Raw genomic sequence first — 25566 nt, 5'->3', positions numbered from 1 at the left:
TAATATTTTTTATAATTTTTGTAAGTACTTAGCCATTAAGAGTCAAGTTAATAGCCATGTGATGATAGTCTATGATTTTTAGGTCATTTAATTAATTTAAATATACCAATAAAAAATGACGAGAAATTCTAAAAATGTAATTTTTAAGTATTATGACCGTAAAATATTTAAAAATTTACTTAAAAATAAAAATTAAATTTTAGTAGTTACACCACAAATTACTCATATACTTTTTTTTCTGTAAATTTATTTATAGTCTATAGAAATGTAGAGAAAATTAGTATTATTATTTTTTCTACAAAAAAGTTATATACTTTTTTATTTTTGATAGATGTATGGTAGATACTTAGGGTATATGTAAAATCTATATTTTATACAATAATTTAAATAAAATTCTGTATAAATGTGATTTTTTTTCCTTCAACATAGCCTATACCCTTATATAAATTTGCCCTCTGATTTTTTTATTTTTTTTGTTAAAAAAGGTTCCCCGAATTATAATAATAGTTATTTAGAAAAATATATAAATTTTACATTAATTATAGATGGAAGTAATTGAAATTATAAATTTTCGAAAGAAACTACATTATATTTCCTGTAAATTTTTAAATTTGGGGAACATGGAGCAATTTTGCATTGTTTTTTCTTTTTATTCTTTCTTAGGAAAAAAAAGATGGAGCAAAGAAAAAAGTGTAATAAAGACATAAACGTGAAGTGAATTTATTATTATTATTTTCTTTTTCTTTTTTGAAAAGTGAAAGAAAAATGAAAAAAGAGAAAAGAGGTAAAAGGATGTTTCTGTAATGGCTTTCACTTTCAAAGAAAAAAGGTAAAAGGGTGTTTCTGTAATTTTGAGAAAAAGAAGTCCAGTACAATAAGTTAGAGAGGGAGAGTACAGAGACCCACATTTGAGGGCAGGCCGAGTCGTTATCAAACACAAAATTAGTGGGCCTCACCCAGTTTTAGTGGGCTTACATAGGTCCTCTCAGTGGTTTAGCAATAATTGCTACTAAAACTACTGACCCTTGGATGATTAACACGTGTAAATGGTCTAACGGTCCAAATTCCTAAAAGGAATCTTTATTGTCGCCGAACAAGACCCGTGGTGGGCCAGATCCCGAGAATGGGTCCCAATCATTACAAATGGACAACTTTATTTTATATCAAGATGGGCCCCATTTGATAACTGACCTCTTTAAAATAATTTTATTGCAAAAAGAAAATAGTATTTTTTTTTTTTGAGAAAAGAAAAAGCAATTAAATGATTAATTGGTCTAACTTGAACAAATCATGACTCATATAATTCCAAAGCAAAAACAAACCATGGGCTTAAATCCCACCCACTCTTTCACTTCATCATAAATTAGACTCACAAAGCTTTAAGACCCTTAAAACCCATTTCAGAGTAACAAAAAGAAAATATAAACACAAAACGTTTTCTTTCTCATTCCCAATTCCATTTCTTCTTAATTGGTTTTTTTCCGTTCAATTTATATGGTTAACTTGACCAAAAGAGCTAGACCAATGATCGGAAAACTTTCCGAGCTTCTTGTTCCCGGCCACCGCGCCGGCTCCATTGAAATCGGGACTAGTCCAAGAAGCCCATTAGATCTCAAGATGCAATCTCCTCGTGGTTTGAAAAACTACGATCTTGGCGGAGTTGGGTTGGGAATTGTAGCTGCTTTGGAAAAATCCTCCGTCGACAGTGGAAGAGATTTTCCAGCCAAGTACGCGATTTGCAGCTTGAATTTAAATCGGTCGAATCCAATTCCGGTGAATATAGTCAGTAACGGGGACAAGTTCAGAGCTTGCGAAGAATTAGACGAAGAGAGTTACACTTACGTCACTTGTCGGTTACCGAATGACAAAACGTTTACCAAAGTCTATTACGATGGTGTTGAATATGGAAGAAAAAATCACCTGAAAATCGATCTGGGTCGGTGTAGTAACCAAAAGGGTATTTTTGATTCGCCGTCAGCGATCTCCGGTGAAGAATTTTGTTCATTTCCCACCTCGGATTTTCTCAGTTGTTGTCATTTGTGCCGGAAAACACTCCACGGCAAGGACATATATATGTACAGGTAAAGAACTAACAATACAAACCAAATTCATATTCTAAAATCTTATAGTGATAATAGTAAGAAAATTGATTGAATATGAGCTCAACTGATTTATTATTCTCTTTGGGTTTTTAACAGAGGAGAGAAAGCGTTTTGTAGTCCAGAGTGTCGTGCAAGTCAAATTTTGAGTGATGAAAGGAAAGAAAAACAGTGCAGATCAGAGGCCAGAAGAGGTGTTGATGTATCAGCTTCATCATCATCATCATCGTCTTATGGCAAAGGCGAAATCTTCTCAACTGGTATCGTTGCCATTTAGTAGAAGAAGAGGAAACCAAAAGGCCATTATGAACTTTAGTCACTTTCTAAACCGGTTACAATATTGTATAAACATAATACGAGAATCAATCAGCTTTATGCGGCTAACTAAATCCTACCAAAGAAAAACTAAAAAAAAAACGAGAGAGATAAGAAAATTTTGCACTGTAATGAGAATTACTTGCCCTTTTTGTTAATAAAAAGAAATTAATATATTACATCTGTTATGAAAAGGAGTCTTTATTTCTACTGGTTTATGGCATCAATGGTTAAAAAACAGAAATGAACTGAGTCTGGTGTTGATCGGAAAACGACCACGTTATGGACCAGAAAGCTAAAAGTTCGAGCTATCGAAGCAAAATAGTAAACTATTGCTACCCTTTTGGTTTTTTGTCGTTTATATATCAGTAGATTGTTTAGGTAATTTGGTTGAGTTTTATTGTATCCAAAAATAAAGGGTAGCAGGTAAATCGTATGAACAAGAAACAGAGCACTTATAGGTCGACAAAGACGTTTCGCTTTTGTCCACAATGGGGCCATGTTTGACAGCACTGCACTTAACACCAATTACCATTTTTCGATGTGAAATTTAAGTTGAAATAGAAGAGGGTCTGGTCTAGCTTTTTATGTATCTTACTCGCGTTCTTTTCAGAAAAGAAAAAGAAAAACATTTGTATAGATGTAGATAATAATTTTCAATGATTTTATTAATCAAAAAAACATTTAATGATTTTTATGGAGAAAAATATTGGCTCGACGTTGCAAAATAGACTTGTTAATGAGAAATGCTAAGAGCTCGAAATTGGTGGGTAGTGGGTAGTTTTTTTTGCGCTCTAGAAAACCAATTCAAACATGCACGACGTCAAAAATTCGTGTGAAGATTCCACATTACTAGTATATTTATTTTTATTGATAGAGAAAGAAAACCATGTACGAACATAATCCTTTCTTTACAGAAGAGAAACCCATAGAATTTATTACTAGTATATTTTATTTATTTGAGAGTTTCTTCAGTTATGGCACATTCAGAGATTCAGTAATAATTTTAGCCAAAGCTCCAATAAGTCACAATCCCAACAGGGAAAATAGAAACACACAACCTGTTCACGCACTCAGATGAGGTATATTTGTAATACAAATACAGCAATCTAAAAAAAACAGTTAAAAAAAAGGAAAGAAAAACTAGAGGAAAAATCATAATATATTATCCTACAGTCAAATCTGAGCAACTTATTTCATCAAGCCAACTACCTTTCCTGCATGAAATTACTGGTGGTAATACATGAGCTGCTGGGTTGTAGCTACATTTGGATAGCCAGCATCGTATATAGCCTGACTACCTCCTGCACCCATCCCCATGGCTGCCTTGAGAGCGTGCTGGTTCTGGGGATGCATAAGCGCTTGAGCACCACCCATTTTGCTTAATGTCATTTGTCTTCCATAGGCCGCAAGGTCAGCTGCGGAGAAAACTGGCATACTTGCAGCTGCTGGCGGGGGAAGAGGAGCAGAGTTTGTCCCTGGTGGAGTCGGTTTGCTCCCCCATGAGCACTGTAACAGTAAGATTTATGACAATGAGCATACGTAGAGTACATGACAAATACTTATACATCATAATGCCATTTGTAAATCACAACACATAAGAACTAGTGATCCCAACAGACCAACCAAGTTCAAAACAAAACTAAGTTCCATCTCTGAAGATGCCTAAAAATTATAGAGCATACCTTAATGGTTTTGCCATACAACATACGAGCATTACCCAGCTGGATAGCCATTGCTGCTTCAGCATGTGTAGTGAATCTCACAAACCCAAACCCTTTATCTCGTTGCACTCTAACATCTTCAATAGTTCCAGCACCAAGGGCATGGAAGTGACGGTGGAGGTCAACTGAAGTGACCTTCAAAAAGTTGTAACTAAACATTTAGGAAAATCTGGAAGAACTCAACTAAAACTTGCATTGAAACAACAAATATGGAAGATTGTTTAATAAATCACTTTTACAAGAAAATCCATCTTTCAAAATGTCCTGTTAAAAGAAAGGAAAGTGAGGCGGTGGTGTTTTACTATCACATGATGCCAGACTAACCCATTTGATAATAGTTTCATCTAAAACATTTCTTACACATAATCCTTGGACTTGTTTATCCAAACTTAAATCAGATTCTTTTTAACAGCACTTCCAAAGATCTCTTTTCTTAAGTCTATGCATTGTCATCTGAACAATTTCACACTATGGTTCCTAAAACTCTTCGTTTAAAAGTCTTCTAATTCAACACTTGTTTATGATTACATGAACATAATAAATTTAGTGATTGTAACAGAGATCGTCAATCCATACCTCTGGAGCAAGATTGCCAACATACACGGTTGTATACTGGGGATTGTTCTCCGGAGCATCCTCACTAGCTATCTCCTGACCATCTTCTGAGAACATGAAAAGCACAAATATAATTAAAGACAAGGGTGGGGGCAATGTCACAAAATTTTCCAAAATGTTAAATTGTAAGAGAAAATAGGGAGTATGTAGCCAAAAGTATTATCAAACAAGGGCCTCAATAGATTACAGCTGATGGAATCTAATCTTTGACAAATTAATTGCTATACCCAAGAAACTTCTCCAACAATTATGGGCAATGGAAGAAAATAGGAGATAAAAATATCAAATCCTAAGTCCAAACCCACAACAGAACTCACGAGTGTCATAAGAGGTTCGAAAAGGCTCACCTGATGAGCCATTGGTTAGCTCCACAACACTCTTAGAATCAGAAATCTGCTTGTCCTCGCTGGTAGTAGAACCTTTTGTGGCCCAGTTACACCTGATCTGCCTACTTCCAAGCCATTTTCCTGAAATGTTCCAGCAAATAAATGGTTAAAATCTAAACATCAATCCATTGATAAAACATCATGATTACACACAGAATGAGTAAAGATCTAACAAGTCTTAAAGAAAGGAGAGGCCCCTGATAAAGTTTTAATGGACAAAAACAAATTAAAAAAAATCTTGAGATGCAGAAGTCAGCTTGTTGTACAAAAGTTTCTTAACTATATTTCTTCTCAGAAGAAAATCTCATTCACAGGTCTAAAACTGTCCAACAAACCGTTGGGTATTTTTTGGAGGGTGAGAGAAATTAAACTAACACTTGACGTTATGTCTGAACGATAAATAATAAAACTAGTACATCTACTGCTTTCACACACAAAAATGAATTCATCTCACCATTTAAGTCGTTTATTGCACTTTGAGCATCCTGCCAAAGAAACAAAGAATTCATGATATGATTCAAAAGATAAACGTCCAATAACAAGTTAAAGTTTAACAGTAACTCCCAAAAAATAAATTGTAAATTCAACTACCTGTTGGTTACGGAAGGCAACAAATCCAAAACCCCTGGATCGCCCAGTTTTCTGATCCCACATAACCTTTGCATCTCTGAAATTTTAATTAATATGTCCCGATGTTAGCTTACTCAAGCATCTGTTTCTATCATATAGGTGAATTAAAGTATTTCTCAAAATCTAAAAACTAGTAGAAAAACTAATAGAGTAAACAGCAGAAATGAAACTTACGAACAACTGGGATAAACAGAAAAGCAAGCAAACAGTGTAGCATCAGTAACCTCGGGACTAAGATCACCAACAAAAATATTAAAATGACCTGTATGCAAAATTTTTGAAGAATATAGATTAATTAAAAGAAAAAAAGGAAGATCATATTGATTTAAAGAAAGGGATAAAGTTAAACATTGTAATAAAAAATTCAGGTTCCTTTCAAACCTGATGTATCTTCTCTCTGACTGCTTGCATATGCCCAATTAACTTTAATAGGCTGGCCGTACCTAGAAAAAAGAAAGAAAAGAAGAAAATGAGGAAGAAATAACATGTTAGCTTAGAGTCAAATAACTAATAAATTTTTACAAAAAAAAAGTCTGGCAAAAAAACCAGTGAAGATCTCTACTTACAGATGCCTCCCATTAAGAGTTATAATAGCAAAAGCTGCTGATCTACGATCGAAGTAGTCAACGAAACCATAAGATGACTGCATAAAAGTAAGAGCCATGTAAATGAGTCAAATGCAAACTATCAAAAAGCTGAGGCCGCAAAAGCCTCAACTAAATATAAACAATAGAAAATGAGAACATAGACACAGCAACTTGCGCAGAGCAAAGAATCTTCACAGCAACTGCAAGATTATAAAATTGTTGCTAACTTGTTAATCAAACACAAAAGAAAAAATAAGCACAAACAGCATCACCTTATCTTTCCTGATAAGCTTGCATCCTTCCAAGGGACCAGCAGTAGAAAATACTTGCTGAAGATCTGTGTCAGTGACCTGCGGGTGGATGTTACCTACGTACCTACATTTTTCATAAATTTAACACAGATGAACTCGAAAGCCAAACTGAAATATACGGACACAACATAAATTGGGGAGATGTTGATAACATAAAAAATATTTTTAAAAGTATCTATAAAATATGTAAATATATGATATGCCCTTGAGCATCAAGGTTGGCAATTACTTTAAGGAACTATATTAAATGTATATACATATTTTTAATCTAAAAAACTAACTACTTAACAACAAAACGCTCCTAGAAGAACACTCATTTCCTAAAAAAAGAAAAACATAAGAAAAGAAAAAGGAAAAAAGAGAAAGAAAATGTCTATACAACACTCACACACTGCGGCATTGACTTGAATCAAACCCAGGAGGCAGATTTCCACTCAAGATAGGCTCTATCTGCAAAAATAAAAAAGTAAAAAAAAAAAAAAAGAACAAAAAGAAATAGAAAATTCCCTAAATTCCTCACAGCTACATCTACAGGATAAATACAAACAAATGAATAAACCTAATCATAACACTAAAAATAAAAATTTAAAACCTCCCAGAATTAAAGTAAAATAATTTCCATAATTCTTTAAGCCATCGATTGAGGCGTCATATTTGCGTAATCCTTGGGAAACAATAATAACTCAAAGGAAACTGCGTCACCTCCTAACGCAGTAAGCATAATATGAAAAAAAAATAAAAAAAAATCCGTAAATATACAAAACAAACCCTAACATACAATCTGCCCAAATTCTGATCAAAGCACAGAAAAGATAAATACACAATAAATTATTATTTACGAAAAAATGAAATCAAGCATAATAACAACAGCAAAAAATAATAAAAAATAAAATTCTAAATACCTAAAAAATGAAAAAAAAAAAAAAACCAGAGAGAAAAGAATAGAGCGAAACCTGGGGAGCAGCCAAAACAGCAGGGTGGTGATACAAGGACTGTTGCATGATCGCTTGTTGTTTCAGCCTCTGTGGTTGCATCTTCTTCTTCCTCAGACCCACCAAGGCTGAGATTTCTCTAAGCAAGCGGAAACTTTACAGGGAAATCGAGTTTTCTAGGGTTTCAGTTCAAGATTTGGAAGAGAAAGAGGAAGGAAAATAAATTTTTAAAAATAAAACTAAAATACAATAAGAAAAAAGAAATAAAACAAAAAAAAAAAACAAAAGGAAAAAAAAAAATCCCTCTGAGAGGGTGAGAGAGAAAAGGAAGAACAAGGCGATGGGTGGGAGGAGAAGAGAAGAAATGTGAAAAAAAAAGTGTTTTTGCTGTGATGGGAGTTTTATATAAACTCGCCCTTCGAGGAATGTAAAAGTTATTACAACTTTTACCGACACGATCACGCGCCGCGCGTTGGTGTTTTTGTAATTAAAAGTCTTGTTTTGTAATCGTTAGGAAATTTAATGCCCCTGTTACTACATTCTTACCACCCAATATTCAATCAAAGAAATATATAATTAGCATTTTTGTTTTGTGAATTTTCATCGAATTTTACCTACAAAATTAATTTCCAATTTTTTTTTTTAACGAGGAGTGCTAATTACAACTTCTTATTACAATTTTTTAGTTAATTTTTACGTTCGAAACTATATGTCGAAATTTTTGTTTAATTTTTTTAATAGCGATATTCGTTATAGTTACAGTATCATCCCCGTAAATTTTTAAAAATTTTCGAATAGTTTACAGTGCCAAAAATATAGTTCCCGATATTCTAGTTTACCATGCATGTTCAAAAAACATCAAACGTATTTTTGGCACTGTAAACTATTCGAAATTTTTCAAAAATTTACAGGAATGATGTTGTAAGCATAACGAACACCACTGTAAAAAAAATTGAAAAAAAATATATCGGCATATGTTTTTGAGTGTAGAGATTAACTAAGAGGTTGTAATAGGAGATTGGCTGTAGCACTCCTCTTTTTTTAATTCTTAATCGTTCAAATTTCTTTTTTTTTTTTATTTTTGAGAATTTGCTCGTGAAAAGATTTTAGTCCTTTGATGGTTCATTATAGCCATTTTTCTAAGTTTTTAAGAACTTCTTGCTCTCTTCAATCCAAATTTCATCCATTTTTTTCCATATCTGTTGCAATGAATTCACTCACCGATAAAATGAAAGGCATCATGCGCCTATCTGAAGAAGAAAAGTTAACAATTACCATTGATGATGAGGATGACGATTAGAATGTTGCTTCTATTATGGATTGTTTCCTAGTTGCTCGAATTATTACCACTAAGCATGACTATCTTTCCATTTTGCAGAAGCAAATGAAGGACCATTGGAATGGGAGGTTCCACTCCAAGATTGCTAAAAAACCACCTGATATGTTTGTACTCACATTTGGCTATGAAAGGAATAAGAGTAGAGTGTGTTGTAATTTATTTTACCATGATCTTAGCTCTACTCACAAGTATGTTGTTTAAACACCCTAAATATGAACTTTCTAAAACGATAAATTAAACACATATAAAGTTAAGAAAACCTTACATTGATGCAGCAGAATTAATGTCTCCTTCCGCTCAGATCTCTAACCCTTGTATCCTTTCTGTAGCAGAGTATAATCAAGATCTGAGCACGAATGTCCTTCTTCTTCAAGTTTGATCCTTCACAGTCTTCCAATCTATGATTGAGTTACTGCTTGCTGTGTGTGGGCACTTACTCTTTCACTAGGGTCACGAAATTGATGAAGGGAAAAGAGAGGGATGATTTCGGCCAGGTATAGAAAGTGGGGAAGGCTCAGTTTTTCTGAAGAGAGAAATTTCTGTCAGAAAAGATTATTGAAAACTTCTGATTTGACTGAGCCATCACTTTCTATTTATAGGCAACTACTAGGTTTAGGTTAGGAATTATTTGGCATTAAAATAATGAAAAAATCAATTTGAAACTCCACAAATAGTGGCCGGCCATGGTGTGTTAGTGGGCCCCACTTGATTTTGCAGTTTTATCACATTTTATTTCTATTTTCTCAAAAACGTCAATTTTCCAATTCTAACCTTTTAAATGCCAAAACTAATTATTTAATAACTAAAATAGATTATTAAATAATATTGTCATTTAATTTAATTATTAACTAGACATATAAAGTCCATTAATAAATAAATAAACCTAGAATCTCTTTTCTTTACAATTTCACCCCTGCTTAGTGAAAATTCATAAAATTAGACATAGTCTAACTTTAGAATTATAATTGATCAATCACGAATCAATTAATGAGTCTTACAAGCAGAATGTTCTCAACTAGAATAGGGACCATGGATCTATATGCTGAGCTTCCAATAAGTGAACCAAATTTACCAAGTAAATTCCTACTTATTAATTCTTCGTTGAATCCACTCTTAGAACTTAGAATTGCACTCTCAGACTTATATAGAGCATATTATATGTTTCACGATATCAATATGCTATCTCATTTAACCATTGTTATAATCTTATTGTGATTTAAAGATCCTCTATATAGATGATCTACATCGAGATGGGATTTCTTTACCGTTTTCACCCCTCAATGTATTTTGCCCCTTAAAACACTTAGCTACCTGTAAATGGTGTTTAGTGATCTAATAATTAGTCAGTTAAACAAGAGCTCATCCATTTACTTCTATTTGCTAAGCTCGAAGGGAATCATCACTTGACTTCTATACACCAGTAGAAGCTATAGATTCCATATTTATGTTCAGCACTCCCACTCAATCATACTATTATGTTCCCAAAATATACGTATCACCCTGACCTAAAAGTAGGCTTAAGTAATAAATCAAAGAACATGAATAGCACTCCTGAGTTGAGCATAAGCATATCAGGATTTAGATTCTTTTAATCTTAAGATCAACTACTGATATTGACTTGGAAAGATATATATAACGGTAAGTTTGTAATATCTTAACTTAGTTGCAATATCGGTCCAGTCCAATGTATACTCCATACATTCGAAACTAGTATACTTTACTAATGTCTTGGAAAGAACATAACACTTACTCCAAGTGTAAGTATACATCATCGCTGATTATCACATTAGTGTAAATCCAATAACACTGATGAAACAGGGACCAAGTCTTTTGATTCACATGATCACAATCACATTCCACTGTGTTGACGATACTATAATTGTGAATAAACATATGATCTGGATTTAACTGATTTTGTGTGTGTGTGAATGTAATAAACATATTAAACCATTAGCATGTAAAATTCATGCAAACATCAATCACTTCAAATTTCTTATATTGATAACTAATCAGATTGTAAAGAGTTTTATTTAGGGCATAAAACTCAACAAACTCCCACTTGCACTAATATAAAACAAACTGTGCAAATAGGTCAATCTGATGTCTTGATCTTCAGATCAAGTGTAGTATATTTGAATCCACCCCTCTTATGAAACATCCTTTACTATATGCTTTACTCATCAAGGGATACTGAAATCTTTACTGTTTTAAAAGTACATCTGAATAAACAGAAGACATATCTCTCATATTTTAAAATATGTAATTGAGATAATACAGTGTAGACTTTTCTTCAGCAATATAACTTTCTTGGATTTTCGAATACACAAAGTTATAGTTCTTCTCTGGTAGAGCTTGAATTATTATACAATAATTCCTCCACCCCCAAAGTAAACACCATCTCATGAAATCTCGAAATGAGTTGGTGAGACACCAGGACAACTGATACACAGTTCTAACATATAGATCACTTTCATAAATCTTTCTTGAATATCTTCTAATGTTCCCTATTTGATTACATCTCAGATAGCTCCCACTCAATAGCAGATGTCTGGTTAAATAATACTTTTAACCTCTGATTGTTTGGAGAGTTATCTAGTTGTCACTTTTGTATTAGTCTTGAAACTTTAAGTTAAGACTAAGTCATCAACATAGCAGACTAGTACTTGAAGTGAAAAATACATGCCAGAGATAAAGTAATCAAAATTAAGATACCATAAAATTTTATGAGGATTAAGAATTCTGGGTTCAAGTCATTCGAATGGACTGAACTAGAGTTCTTTATCTTATTCTCATAATTATGATAAGCTATTCCTATCCATGTGAATGGTTAAATTTGCTTTTCAGTAATGTTCTTAAGTATCTATCACAAATATCAACCTGATGAAGAAGGGTATAGAACTTTAAAATTCTCCCACTCAATTAAGGTAGTGTGAAACTTTTCCAAAGAACTTTCATAGGTATCAAACTTTTACTTGCAACAGTAAAATCGAAATGAAACATACAATCAAGATCAAGAATTTATATTGATAATAGCTAACTCATTATATTACTTCCATGTTTAAAGAAAATATGTGTCACATAGGGAATTGTGGAATAGACTCCACCCCTAAGAATATACATATAGGGTACTTGTGGATAACCTCCACCCCTAAGTATATAGAGATTATGATCCACCCCTAAAGGTTGTAAAGATCATTATTTTCTAAGTGTGATAGAGTTTATGTGGAGTTGAATACTATCCCGAGTTCATTAGATATAAAAGATTGTTGAACTGCATAGTTTTCTTAACTTTTCTCCACCCCTATCAGATCAAAAGATCCTTTAATTAAACAAATTCTTAATAATTGTATTAGAATGAACAATTATTAATAAACATAGAAATAGTTTCTAGTGTTTATTTAATATAACTTTATGAAGAGTTGTAAATATTATAGAATTTGTATCAATAACACTTACACATACAAACATATAAATATAATGTGGTAATAATTGATGAAGATAAAATAAATGAAGCTCATTCTCATAAATTGCAATGGTGAATTTCGAAAATAAAGAAACTTTATTAATAATAAAAAAAAATGTATTGGAACAATATGAGAAAAACAGGGATAAATATCCCTAACTAAAATTTGAAATCCAAATTGTCTTTAAACTAAAACAATTAATTCAAAAATAAATTGAAGAGCTTCATCTTCATCTGGACGATTTCACCCTTGGTCCAGCTTTCCGATCCAACTCATCTGAGTTCAAGTAGCTTGGCCTAAAAGAAGCAGGAAACAAATAAACAAAGTTAGTCCAGAATCATAAATCCAATTGGATAACAATTCACTAAAACTCTTAAAATTTATAAATAGAAATACCTTGTTTCTTTGCAAGAAGTTTAGGACATTGCGATTTCCAATGACCTTTTTCATTGCAGTAGAAACACTTTCCTTTAAGTGTAGCATCACCAGAAGGAGCAGCCTTTTTATTCTTCATGGCTTTTATTCGCTTCTTGGTGTTCTTCCACTTCTTCTTCGATTTGGGCTTCGAAGCAGAGGCAACATTTGCTTCAGGTTTGTTCGTCCCATTACCATTCCCAGGATTGTGAGGTTTACTCCCTTTCTTCTTGGGTCCTCCAATCAAATTTTCATAAGTTTGAAGGTCATTGACTAATTCATGAAAGTCAATTTCCTTCTTATTCACGACATAATTTGATGTATATGGTAGAAATGCTGGAGTCAGGCTATTCAAGATAAGACTTACTTGAGTAGCACTGTCCATTTCAGCACCATGATCCTGGGCTTCTTAGAAATAACTTGACATTAGGAGAACATGGTCACGCACGTTTTGATGAGGTTCCATCCGTGCATTAATGTACTTCTTAGTCGCGTCAAAGCGTGACTGAAGTGATGCCTTACCGAATAGCTCATTTAACTTCGTCATAACTTCAGCAGCCTTCTCGGTTTTAGAAAACTGAGTTTTGAAGGTGTCTACCATGCTAGAGAGCATAAAGTATAGAGCTTTGTCATTTGCTTTCTGCCAACGCTCATACTTTTCTTTCACAGCTTTGGAAGCATTGTCCCCAGGCACTTCAGGTGACGGCTCAGTTAAAACAAACAAGGCACTTTCTCATATGAGAGCAATATTAATGTTCTCATTCCATTTATTAAAGTTAGATCCATTCAGCTTGTTTTCATTCAACAGTGATAACATGGGATTCATTTTGATAATACAGGATACTACAAAATAATAGAAATCAACAAATAGAAATTAATAATGGTTTAACACAAAATCAATTCATAAATTATAAGCACATAGCAATTAGGAATGATATGAGAAAATACTTAAAAAAAAATTCAATCCTAAATAATTTCTAAGGTTTTTCAATAAACTGATATCAGTGTCCCGTTTAGGCGAGAGTCAAAGGTACCATCCATTGAATAGAGTCGTCAGCTCATCTAAAATGTTAAACATTCTAGCAACCTTTTCTTCGATCAAGATTGGAATCCAGCGTTGTCCCGTTTAGGCGAGAGTCAAGGCTATTCTATCTTATGAGCTACTACTATTGTTTCGCAATTTGCAAGTCAAATATGGTCGCCACCATTAAGGTGATCTATACCATATAAAACACTTACAAACTACTTATCTTTCGAGATTAAACGGTGCGAAATTGCTAATGAACGTTCCTCCATTAGGGAGGATTACTCACTAAAACAAACGCGATGTAAAACCCACAATGGAGATCGAATATCTTAATAATAATAAAGCTCATTCTTTAAAATGTATTTTCTTTATTATTCTAATAAATATACTCTCATTAAATTCAAAATTTAGAATTGAAATTCAAAATAAGAATTTAATATAATATTTATAAAATTATACTTAGATGGTGATTGAAATAAAATTAATTATTTCCATCTTAGCAATAATCTTATATATAAATATTAAGGAAATTAATTTAAGTTGAATTAAATTAGATTAATTTGCAACTTAAAAATTTCCTTGAGAATATATTTATTGTATTCGAAAAATTAAGTATAATTATACAATTTTCGAAAAAAAAATAATAAAAATAGAAAAGAAATACATTAAGCAAAAATATCACCTATCTAGATTTTCTTTTGACTAGTTAATTCAATTTCTAATAATATATAAATAATTTTAAATTCATTTATTTTAAATTAATCAATAGATAAAAAAAATCATTGATTTAAGTTGGCCCAAGAATTAATTAAAATGAATAATTAATTTACAACTCAATCTATTTTTCTCAAAATAAAAAATTCGAAAATATTGCATAATTAAAATGCAAATTTCGAAATTGATTAATAAAATAAAAAAATATATATTTTTGAAAATTATTTAAATTTAAGTTGAAAAATTAAATTTCAACATAAAATAATTTTCTATTTAATTAAGTGTCATGAAAAATAAATATTTAAGTATCATGATGAAAATCAACTTAGATATTTAAATTTTCAAGTTAATTAAATGTATTAAATTCAAGAAATAAATAATTAAGTGTAGAGAAGGCTTAATTATTAATTTCTAATTTAATACTAGGAAAAATATACTTAAATAAAATTGTACCAAAATTAATTATTTAAATAATTAATCTCACAATTTATAATATTTTCCTATTTAAATATTAGAAATAATAAGTAGTCTAGAAATAACTATCTAGAAAATATCTTATTTGACTAAGTATCTTTTCAACAAAAATTTGAAAAGTATCTAATTTAAGTTATATAGAAAAAATCTAAAACTTAAATAATTTCAAATTTAGATTTAATTAAATATCAAAAATTAAGTTATAACCACTTAATTTGAAGATATCTTTTTAAGTTAATATTCGAAAAGATATTAACCTAAAAAATATCTAAAATATTCCATTTTAAGTTAATATTCGAAAAGATATTAATTAAAAAAATATCTTAAGAATCTTTAATAACTAATGCCTAGGATTCCTCAAATTAGTTTAAAATTTAAATAAAATATTCAAATTTAAGTTAGATATGAAAAAATTAGTTGATATAACTGATTTATAACTTAAAGAGGAATATTTAATTAAATAAGCTCCAGAAAGAATCTAGTTAGTTAAAATTCTATATTTAATTAAATACAAGAAAAATACAAATAGTTTATCTAGAAATAATATCTAAAACTAAAAGTGTTTTTCTTAAAATTAACTTTAAAATATTAAAATGAAAATAAATTTCATATATTTTAAAAGTTTATTATGTTGCTAATTCAATTTTATTAGGTCAAACTAATATAATTAACCTAGTACAGTTATTCAAATCAGGCAATGGGCCTTCCCAATTGGGGTAGTTCATGTGAGGGGGTGCTGGGTTCAGTATGTCGTACCCACTTCTATGGCTCCCAACTCTCACACAAGGCCCAAAAGAGAGGAATTTAACCTTAAAATAAATAACAGTTATTAATTGAATAGGTCCAATAACTAAATGGACCTAAATAAAATCTATCATAATGTGACATTTTATTTAGCAACAACCTATATGCATCTATATAATAAAATAAACACATAGGCTCACACAGGTACACACTTGGATGGATCCTATCATGTTGCTAGGTCATACACAGATGAAAGAAGATTGTAAAATTTACCTGTTACAAATTATTAACTTGACCAAGGGAGCCATAAGTTAAAATCAGATCATTGGATCTGTCAACAAGTTAACCATGGCTATTTGCAATCAAGTAATAATAGGTTTTGAAAACTTACACATAAGCTAAAACCATATACTCCTGCAACAAGGTTAGCTGGATAGTTGGAAGTAGGATTTATTTAATTTTAAATAAATAAATTTCGAAAATAAATTATTAAATAAATAAATAAATAAAATTTAATTTTCGAAAAAAATTTTTAAAAAAAATATTTATTTTCAAAAATAAAAAAAATATTATTAATTTAAATTTCGAAATTATTAAAAATATTTAAAATTAAACCTACAATTTTGAAAAATTAGGTTTCAACTAACCTAAATATCATTTCAAAATTTGCTAACTACTTTTAAAAATTAAATGTTATTTTATAAATAGAAATTAAATAAAAATTAGAAAAGATAAATTAAATATCTTTTTCAGATTTTAAATTTAATTTAAATAAATAAAATAACAAAATTTAAAAGTTAGCAAAATATCTTACATCGATTTAAAATTACATGATTATAGTTATCTTATTTTAAATTTAAATAAGGTCAAAATATTAAAAAAAATTTAATTTTAAAAATTTAATATCTGACCTTAAATTTAAAAATAAGATAAGATATAATCAAATTTAAAAATAAGATAAATAATTAAGCAAAAAGATAGATATTTACTAATTTCAAATTCAAATTACACTAATATCATGAATTAAATTTAAAAAAAATATTAAATTAATTCATTATGATAATTAGAATTGAATTAGGAATAGTAAATCTATAAATACAAAACTACACAAAAAATCGGAAGTTAATTCCATGAAAAAGCATGAAAAAACGAAGAAAAACGAAAATTTAGGGAGCTGTACGGAGAGTATGCCAAGCATACTGTCCGCGCGCGCGTCCCTTGGTGACAGCCGAGAAACCTCGGCAGAATAGGGGAGGTTGCAGCCTCTTGCGCGCGCGTAGGGAGGCTTCAGACATGAGATCCGCGCGCGCATGAAGGGTTCAGACAGCAATGCACGGTCGTGCTTGTCTGAATCCGCGCGCGAGTGGGTGATGCTCAGCATCCCTATCTTTTTTCGAATCTTCAAAAAATCATAACTAATTCAAATTAAATTGAAATTGAGTTCTGTAAAAAAGTAACTTGCTTAATTTTTTCCATACTATCCAATAAAAATAATTCCAGAAACAAAATTTCAATTATTTTTTACGAAAATTCACAAACATCAATCAATCATCATATAACACTCAATACAACATGAAACCATCCAAATAACAAACAATCGTTTTAAAGTTCAAATTTCATGAAAGTAAATCAATTACCATGGCTCTGAGGCCAGTTGTTGGAATTTATTTTACCAGGATCTTAGATCTACTCACAAGTATGTTGTTTAAACACCATAAATATGAACTTTCTAAAACGATAAATTAAACACATATAAAGTTAAGAAAACCTTACATTGATGCAGCTAAATTAATGTCTCCTTCCGCTCAGATCTCTAACCCTTGTATCCTTTCTGTAGTAGAGTATAATCAAGATCTGAGCCCGAATGTCCTTCTTCTTTAAGTTTGATCCTTCACAGTCTTCCAATCTATGATTGAGTTACTGCTTGCTGTGTGTGGGCACTTACTCTTTCACTAGGGTCACGAAATTGATGAAGGGAAAAGAGAGGGATGATTTCGGCCAGGTATAGAAAGTGGGGAAGGCTCAATTTTTCTGAAGAGAGAAATTTCTGTTAGAAAAGATTATTGAAAACTTCTGATTTGACTGAGTCATCACTTTCTATTTATAGGCAACTACTAGGTTTAGGTTAGAAATTATTTGGCATTAAAATAATGAAAAAATCAATTTGAAACTCCACAAATAGTGGCCGGCCATGGTGTGTTAGTGGGCCCCACTTGATTTAACAGTTTTATCAAATTTTATTTCTATTTTCTCAAAAACGCCAATTTTTCAATTCTAACCTTTTAAATGCCAAAACTAATTATTTAATAACTAAAATAGATTATTAAATAATATTGTCATTTAATTTAATTATTAACTAGACATATAAAGTCCATTAATAAATAAATAAACCTAGAATCTCTTTTCTTTACAATTTCACCCCTACTTAGTGAAAATTCATAAAATTAGACATAGTCTAACTTTAGAATTATAATTGATCAATCACGAATCAATTAATGAGTCTTACAAGCAGAATGTTCTCAACTAGAATGGAGACTATGGATTTATATGCTGAGCTTCCAATAAGTGAACCAAATTTACCAAGTAAATTCCTACTTATTAATTCTTCGTTGAATCCACTCTTAGAACTTAGAATTGCACTCTCAGACTTATATAGAGCACATTATATGTTTCACGATATCAATATGCTATCTCATTTAACCATTGTTATAATCTTATTGTGATTTAAAGATCCTCTATATAGATGATCTACATCGAGATGAGATTTCTTTACCGTTCTCACCCCTCAATATATTTTGCCCCTTAAAACACTTAGCTACCTGTAAATGGTGTTTAGTGATCTAATAATTAGTCAGTTAAACAAGAGCTCATCCATTTACTTCTATTTGCTAAGCTCGAAGGGAATCATCACTTGACTTCTATACACCAGTAGAAGCTATAGATTCCATATTTATGTTCAGCACTCCCACTCAATCATACTATCATGTTCCCAAAATATACGTATCACCCTGACCTAAAAGTAGGCTTAACTAATAAATCAAAGAACATGAATAGCATTCCTGAGTTGAGCCTAAGCATATCAGGATTTAGATTCTTTTAATCTTAAGATCAACTACTGATATTGACTTAGAAAGATATATATAACAGTAAGTTTGTAATATCTTAACTTAGTTGCAATATCGGTCCAGTCCAATGTATACTCCATACATTCGAAACTAGTATACTTTACTAATGTCCTAGAAAGAACATAACACTTACTCCAAGTGTAAGTATACATCATCGCTAATTATCACATTATTGTAAATCCAATAACACTGATGAAACAGGGACCAAGTCTTTTGATTCATATGATCACAATCACATTCCACTGTGTTGACGATACTATAATTGTGAATAAACATATGATCTAGATTTAACTGATTTTGTGTGTGTGAATGTAATAAACATATTAAACCATTAGCATGTAAAATTCATGCAAACATCAATCACTTCAAATTTCTTATATTGATAACTAATCAGATTGTAAAAAGTTTTATTTAGGGCATAAAACCCAACAGAGTGCTCCTTAGGGAGCCTTTTCATTTTCAAAATCATCATATTGTGTTATACATGCCACGTGCTCTGCAGAATGTCTCAACTGCAGATCTCATTTAGTCCCTTTTTTGAGTCCAATGTTATAGGCTTTGTTTTTTTTAGTAAGTCTAATGCTTTGGCTAAAGCACTTGGAGATATCATAGGTGAATTTCTTGAAATGCATGAAGATTCACTTGAAGAAGGTTGGGGCCCTTTTCTGAGAATCAAAGTTAAATTGGGTGTGACGAAGCCTTTGTTAAGGGGTCGTATGATCGAACTTTTGAAAGTTAGGGAAGAATTTCGGGTTGAGTTTCATTATGAAAGGCTACCCGAATGGTGTATGAAATGTGGGCATCTTAGTCATCCATTTCAAAAATGTTTGGAGTGGATGGAAAAAAATTAATAACAGAATTGAACCAGAATTGCCTTTTGGTCAAAATTGAAAGGCTCGGCCCTTCCTATGAATGGCTATGACAGATACATAATCGATTTTTCCAAAGGAAATGCTTGGCCACTCCTCACACGTATGGCCTGAAGTTCATTAACTGTAGCGATTGCACAACTTCCGAATAGAAGAACACCATTTCCACAGTATCTTTTACAAGGAGAATCTTCACAACAACCCCAATGCTCTATAGATCAACATACACATAGTAATGTTATTAGAAATGGAGGCACAATTTCTCATCAATCTACCAATAAGATATGTCAAATTGCTCAAGAAATCTCTACTTCCATTTCAGTACCTGCACAATCTATTAAGGTTATTTTTGCACCAGCAAATTGACTAATTTTGCTCCAAAAACCATGGGAATTGAGACACCAAAATCAAGACAATCTCCCTCATCAACCACCACAACCACTAGACAAAAAAAATCTGATTTATCCAATATTTACATACTAGATCTTGGTTCCTTGCCAAGTATCATTACAACATTCCTACCCAATCCACCCTATATGCACCCAATGGAAACTAGTTTTGTGAATAGGCCTACCGATCAACCCATTGTTGTTTCCACTGATTCAATCATGCATACTACTACTGTCTGAATGAAGATAAAGAGAACAAGTCACCTAATCGCTACAACAAAAGACTCAATGAAGAAATTTCTTTAAGAAAGACCCTCAAAAGATGCAGGGCGCTACAACCACATTTGTTCTCTTCTCCTTTGTCTATTGAAGATGAACAGAACCATTTCGTTTCTAATACAGAAGTGGATTAATCTGGCTCTTTTGACAAAGATGTGGAGGCTGGTTTCAAGCCCTGCAACTCGCCATGAAAATTATTAGTTAGAATGCGCGAGGCTTGGGGAATCCTAGCGCATTCCAACACCTTCGTTTGCTTGTCAATGAGCGATCTCCTCATGTACTATTTATTATTGAAACTAAACTTAGTTCTGATGTTGTTTCTCATTTTCGTCAAGCTTTAAATTTTAGTACTCGACTTGATGTCCCACGTGATGGTCTAGGGGGAGCAATACTGTGTTGGATTAAAAATTATATCGTGGGCACATATGTATAATATATATGCTATTATAAAGTGTGATACAAAATTAAGTGACCAATTATGTTATAGGTATCAAAAAGGTATTAAATTGTGATGTAAATAATGTGTAGATATCATAAGTTAATTTATAATTTGTCGAGGGACCAAATTATAAATACTCAAAAACTCATTCTAAGATGAGTCTATAAATAGGCAGTGGTCCCCAAGAAACACAAGGTTTTTCTGTATTCTCTCCTTCCCCATCAGAGAAAATATTTTAGAAAAATAGTGTATTCTTGGAAGATCATAACCTTCTGGTTTCAGGTTAGTACTTCCGCTCATCTTATTATCATTTTTTTCTCTTTTAATTTGGCAAAAGTTCTATAAAATATGATTTGGAGTTTTTTATGTTAAAGCACTTTTAGAAATATGATTAGATCTGTGATTATTTGTATTTCTAGAGTGTTTTATAAATTCTAACATACTGCTCTTATGGAAGGATGATGTAAATGTAACTATTTTAAATTTCAATGCAAACTTCTTTGATTATTATATGGCTTTCGGTAATGACTCTATTTGGCACTTTATTGGCTTCTATGGGGCACCTGAAATTCACAAAAGACTAGAAACTTCGACTGTTTTAAAAAAAATACTTGTTGTGGCTCCATTAATTCCATGGATGGTCATTGGCAATTCTAATGAAATCCTTTCCAATCAAAATAAAATAGGTGGAGCTCTAAGGAATGAAGTGCAAATGGATAATTTTTGAAGCACCCTTGACTATTGCTCACTTTCAGAGTTGCCTTTTGAAGAAGATCCATACACTTGGATTAAAAGCAAACATCATATGGACACAATCAAAGAAAGGCTCGATTGGTATTTTGTAAATGACAAATGGAATTCTCCGTTTTAGCCTTTGATCACACAACATTTGGATTACTATCATTAGGATCATTGTGCCATTAGTGTTCAAGTTGTACCAATCCATTCAGCTACAGAGCCACACAAAAAAACACGCTTCAGATTCGAAAAAATCTGGTTAAATGATGCACAAGCTACTGCTTTAATTAAGCAAAGCTGGATAGGCCCAGGTTCAGATCAGGTTGTGGACCACTTTATGTTGAATCTTCAAGTTTCTACAGAATCTTTACAATGTTGGCATACCCAAAAGCTTAGATATACGAAGTGAAACATTGCACAAATACAGAAAAAGGTGGCTGCACTAAACAATGAACCTATGCGATCACATGCTGCTGTGACAGAATTCAAAGATTCTGAGAGTATTCTTGATGATCTTTTCGAATAGGAAGAAGTATTGGAAACAAAGATCAAGAGTTGATTGACTTCAATGCGGTGACCAAAATACAAAGTTTTATCATGCCCATGCTTCGTCTCGCAAAGCAAATAGCACGATCAAATCCTTGATTAATGTTGTTGGTGTTGTTGAAAGCTCGAAGGATGATTGGCTACAATCATTTTAACTTATTTTGAAGATATGTTTTGTAATACCCTATGTTGACCGAGGTTTTCGACAACTATTAAAATATAATTATAATAAGGAGCTGTAAGAAAATGAGATGAAGACTTTTTACGTGGTTGGGGCGTTAATGAGCCTTAGTCCACGAGCCACTGCTATTAATGGATGTATTTAATACAGATTCTACACTTGAGAGAATGTTTTTCTCTTAAATACAGAGAATGTTCTTGGTGAGTTTTTTTCTCTTCTTGCTCTTTTGCAACCAAGATTCTCGACCCCATTAAATGAGCTTTGAGGGGGTATTTATAGTGTTTTGGTGGGGTAATCCCTAGAATTGTTCTTACATGTGTACGTAAGTATCCATAAAGTTGGGCATTTCCGATGAATATACCATGGGTGATGCATGGTCAAATCCTAGGTCTTGTAGGGTTTTTATGGAGAATGTCCTTTTTGTCTTATGATTGACGTGACTCTTCGCGGAGTAGCCGATCGGTAGACTTAAATGATCATTCTTGTAGCGGCTATTGTTCGGGGGTTGTGCTTGATCAAACTTTATTGCGTGTTACGGTCCCGACACGCTTCCTCCCATGCGACATTAAATGCGACTTGATTTCTCGGGAGAGACACGACACATCCGGAGGGCCCACGCTATATGCGCTTCCGGGAGTACCTTGTACTCCGGGTGTCTCCTCCGGGACCCATGCTTTAATAGCGGCTTCACAGTGGCATAAAAAGACTTAGCAAATCTTTCCAAGTTATCTGATCCACGTGTCCCCTCTCAACTGGTCCACGTATTTTGGGCGAATTTTGGAGCAACATTTACCCCCCAAGCCTTGTTTACTTAGTAAAAATAAACCAAGGCTTGTTCAAGTGTCTCCGGTTGACCCCTCGTTTTCCTAGCTCGAGCCTCGAGCGCGTGGGGGCAAATTAAATGATGTCATTTAATGCGGCGACATGCTTTTTGCGGGGGAATGTTTCCGGTAGCCTCCTCGGTCTTCGATACGACTTGGGGGCGCGTGGAGGTGTGTCGATAATGGCATTAAATGCGGCGATTCACTTTTGCGAGAGGCGATTCGTTTCACGCCCCATGATTGATGCGGCGCATTGATGGTGTCGGACGGATACTCAAACGTTTCCACCGCCTTAATGGTAGATTGATACGGTCGTTGATCTTTGGGAATTCGAATCGTGCGTTTCCCCCACCGTTCGATTGGTAGGTGAAGCGCACTGTTCCTCATACCTTTTTGCCTATAAAAGCCACCACCTTTCCTTCATTTCGGTTACTTTCCATTCCTTGCCATTTACGCTCGAATTTCCCCGGAGAAAATTTCAAAGTAGCACTGTTGCTTTAATACTTAAACACTTCTTTCGGCCTTCGGCGTTTGACTTCGCCGGATTCTTCTCGACTTTCACTCATCCACATTCGGTACCCCAGGTTCAACGATGCATGTAAGTTTCTTGCATCCTTAGATAATAACATGCTTATATTTACTTCGTTCGTTTTCTGGGTTCGTACTTAGAGGCTTTTGGGTGTGTGAGTGTTTAAGTTCTTCAAGTTCTGTTTTATGTTTACTGCATTAGTTGTGGAATCGCCATTCATCATGCCCCTGTTGTAGTTTATACAGTTCTGTTTGGAGAAGGCCATGTGTTCTTCTTTTAACAGTTGCTTAGGGCATAAGATGGCTTTTTCTTTTTTTTTTTGCGAAACCACTTTACGCGATTTCATTGCACCCGACACTTGTTGAGGGATTCTCTCCGAGAGTTTCCCGGGTGACACGTGTCGGAGGGCCTCTTTCCGGCGGTTAGGGGACCCCCGCTCCTTTCTTGATTTAGGGTTTGGTATGGGACTGGCTTCTTTGGGTTTTTCTTTTTCCCTTTTGTTTTTCTCGAACACAAAATGTCGCCACGGCTCAAAATCTTCTAAGAAGAAAGGGAAAAGTATGGCCACTCTGGAGGAGGTTTCTTTGGGACCGTCGCCCGGGAGAAGTACTGAGTCCGTCTGGCCCAGGCCGGGAAGCGGCGAGCTTCGGTCGACACGACTTGTCCTCACCAGTGGAGAACATTATTAATGTGGGCGGGATCAAACCCTCTACCTCGGGGACCTTCCACCGGCCTCCTCGTGACTCGGAGACGCCTAATCACAACTATGACGGCTTCGGGGCTTGGAGTCGGACCCATTTGATGGCGGTGCCATGCTCCCGCTCGAGATTACTTTGTGAATTTTCTTGTATTTGTCGGCCTTGCGCCATACCAGCTTATTCCTCGAAGCTTACCGCACGCTCTCGGGCTTATTCATTTTACACGCGCCGGGGGTCTCCGGCCGGCGGAAATTTTATATTTTTATGAACTTGTATCGTCCCGAAAGGGGACAAACTTAAGGATGGTTTTTATGGGTTCGGATCCACCACCTTCAACGAGGGGATGGTTCCATATAATAGAAGCCGGAGACTCATGTTAAGGGAGTACGCCACGCTTTTCTTCTCGTCGGGTTCGGGGCCGTGGACCACCCGGAGCTTCTTACGGAGTGGGTGCGGATCCCACCTTACCAACGGACGCTTCCCACTCGGGCTTTCCTTCGAAGGGCCCGAAGCCTTCGCCTCCTACGACCATCTCGATCTTGATGTCGGGGGCACAGTCACCACGGAGAATTGCGGGGAAGGCTAAACTTATCCTTTCTCATCAATCGAGTGGATGACTCCAACCTCGAGGTCATCGCCCCAATGTGAGAGGCGCGGTTGCGGAGAAGGCCTTCGGGATGAGCTCATTGCTACGGCGAGAGAAGAAGTACCAAGATTACCTCTGCGGAAGGCCCCGGGGAGAAGGCGTATTCTAAGGCCCGAGTGCCTACGGGAGAGGGCTTCGCGTGGGGAGTCGGTGGTGCGAAGGAGGCCAAGCCATTGGCGGGAAGTCCGAGGCTAAATTTTTTGACAAGATACTTCGAAGAGATTGGGGGTCCTTGGCCGGGAGGCCCTTCGTCTTGAAGGTTCTTCGAGAATCGAACTTCCGAGCCTCGGCCTTCGGCCCCCAGAACCAAACTCGGGTGCTCCGGTCTTGCTTGCTTCGGTGCGGTGGTAAGTCTCACGATAATTCGGCTATGTTCCTTCGTTGATGAATATACCGGTCATAGGCCCATAGGGTTCGACGAGCGTCTCCAGTAGGCTTAAGATGCGTCGGCCGGTGAGATCATTTGAAGGAATTTTATTTTACGAACTTAGGAGATTACACTAGGTCGGTCCGGGATGGGCGCCGGCCTCC

At 33.9% G+C, this 25566-nt stretch overlaps 2 protein-coding genes across 2 annotated transcripts; one reads left to right on the top strand and one right to left on the bottom strand.

Annotated features, from left to right (window-relative positions):
- Window positions 1–1276: 1276 nt before the first annotated feature.
- On the top strand, window positions 1277–3002 carry LOC115706470 (FCS-Like Zinc finger 13). Its single transcript, XM_030634127.2, has 2 exons — window positions 1277–2081; window positions 2199–3002. Exons 1-2 carry the CDS (start codon window positions 1495–1497, stop codon window positions 2374–2376), a joined length of 765 nt encoding a protein of 254 aa, XP_030489987.2. The 5' UTR covers window positions 1277–1494; the 3' UTR covers window positions 2377–3002.
- A 405-nt stretch (window positions 3003–3407) lies between these two features.
- On the bottom strand, window positions 3408–8084 carry LOC115706469 (oligouridylate-binding protein 1). The gene is made up of 12 exons (XM_030634126.2): window positions 7621–8084; window positions 7056–7117; window positions 6629–6731; window positions 6336–6412; window positions 6151–6212; window positions 5944–6031; window positions 5731–5806; window positions 5594–5624; window positions 5101–5220; window positions 4715–4800; window positions 4100–4273; window positions 3408–3923 (listed from the first exon to the last, which is right to left on the bottom strand). The coding sequence occupies exons 1-12, from the start codon at window positions 7699–7701 to the stop codon at window positions 3642–3644; spliced, it is 1242 nt and encodes a 413-aa protein (XP_030489986.1). The 5' UTR covers window positions 7702–8084; the 3' UTR covers window positions 3408–3641.
- Between the last annotated feature and the right edge of the window lie 17482 nt (window positions 8085–25566).

This window comes from Cannabis sativa, chromosome 1, assembly GCF_029168945.1.
Source record: "Cannabis sativa cultivar Pink pepper isolate KNU-18-1 chromosome 1, ASM2916894v1, whole genome shotgun sequence".
Classification (NCBI taxonomy): Eukaryota; Viridiplantae; Streptophyta; class Magnoliopsida; order Rosales; family Cannabaceae; genus Cannabis; species Cannabis sativa.
This window is presented reverse-complemented; position numbering and strand designations above follow the sequence as displayed.

Excerpts from the sequence above, each read along its gene's own strand:
- LOC115706470 (XM_030634127.2), top strand. The coding sequence starts at position 1,495 with ATGGTTAACTTGACCAAAAGAGCTAGACCAATGATCGGAAAACTTTCC. Across the intron at positions 2,082-2,198 it reads AAGGACATATATATGTACAG|AGGAGAGAAAGCGTTTTGTA; the intron begins GTAAAGAACTAA and ends GGTTTTTAACAG.
- LOC115706469 (XM_030634126.2), bottom strand. The coding sequence starts at position 7,701 with ATGCAACCACAGAGGCTGAAACAACAAGCGATCATGCAACAGTCCTTG. Across the intron at positions 6,413-6,628 it reads AGCTTATCAGGAAAGATAAG|TCATCTTATGGTTTCGTTGA; the intron begins GTGATGCTGTTT and ends ACTTTTATGCAG. Across the intron at positions 5,625-5,730 it reads TTGCCTTCCGTAACCAACAG|GATGCTCAAAGTGCAATAAA; the intron begins GTAGTTGAATTT and ends TTTCTTTGGCAG.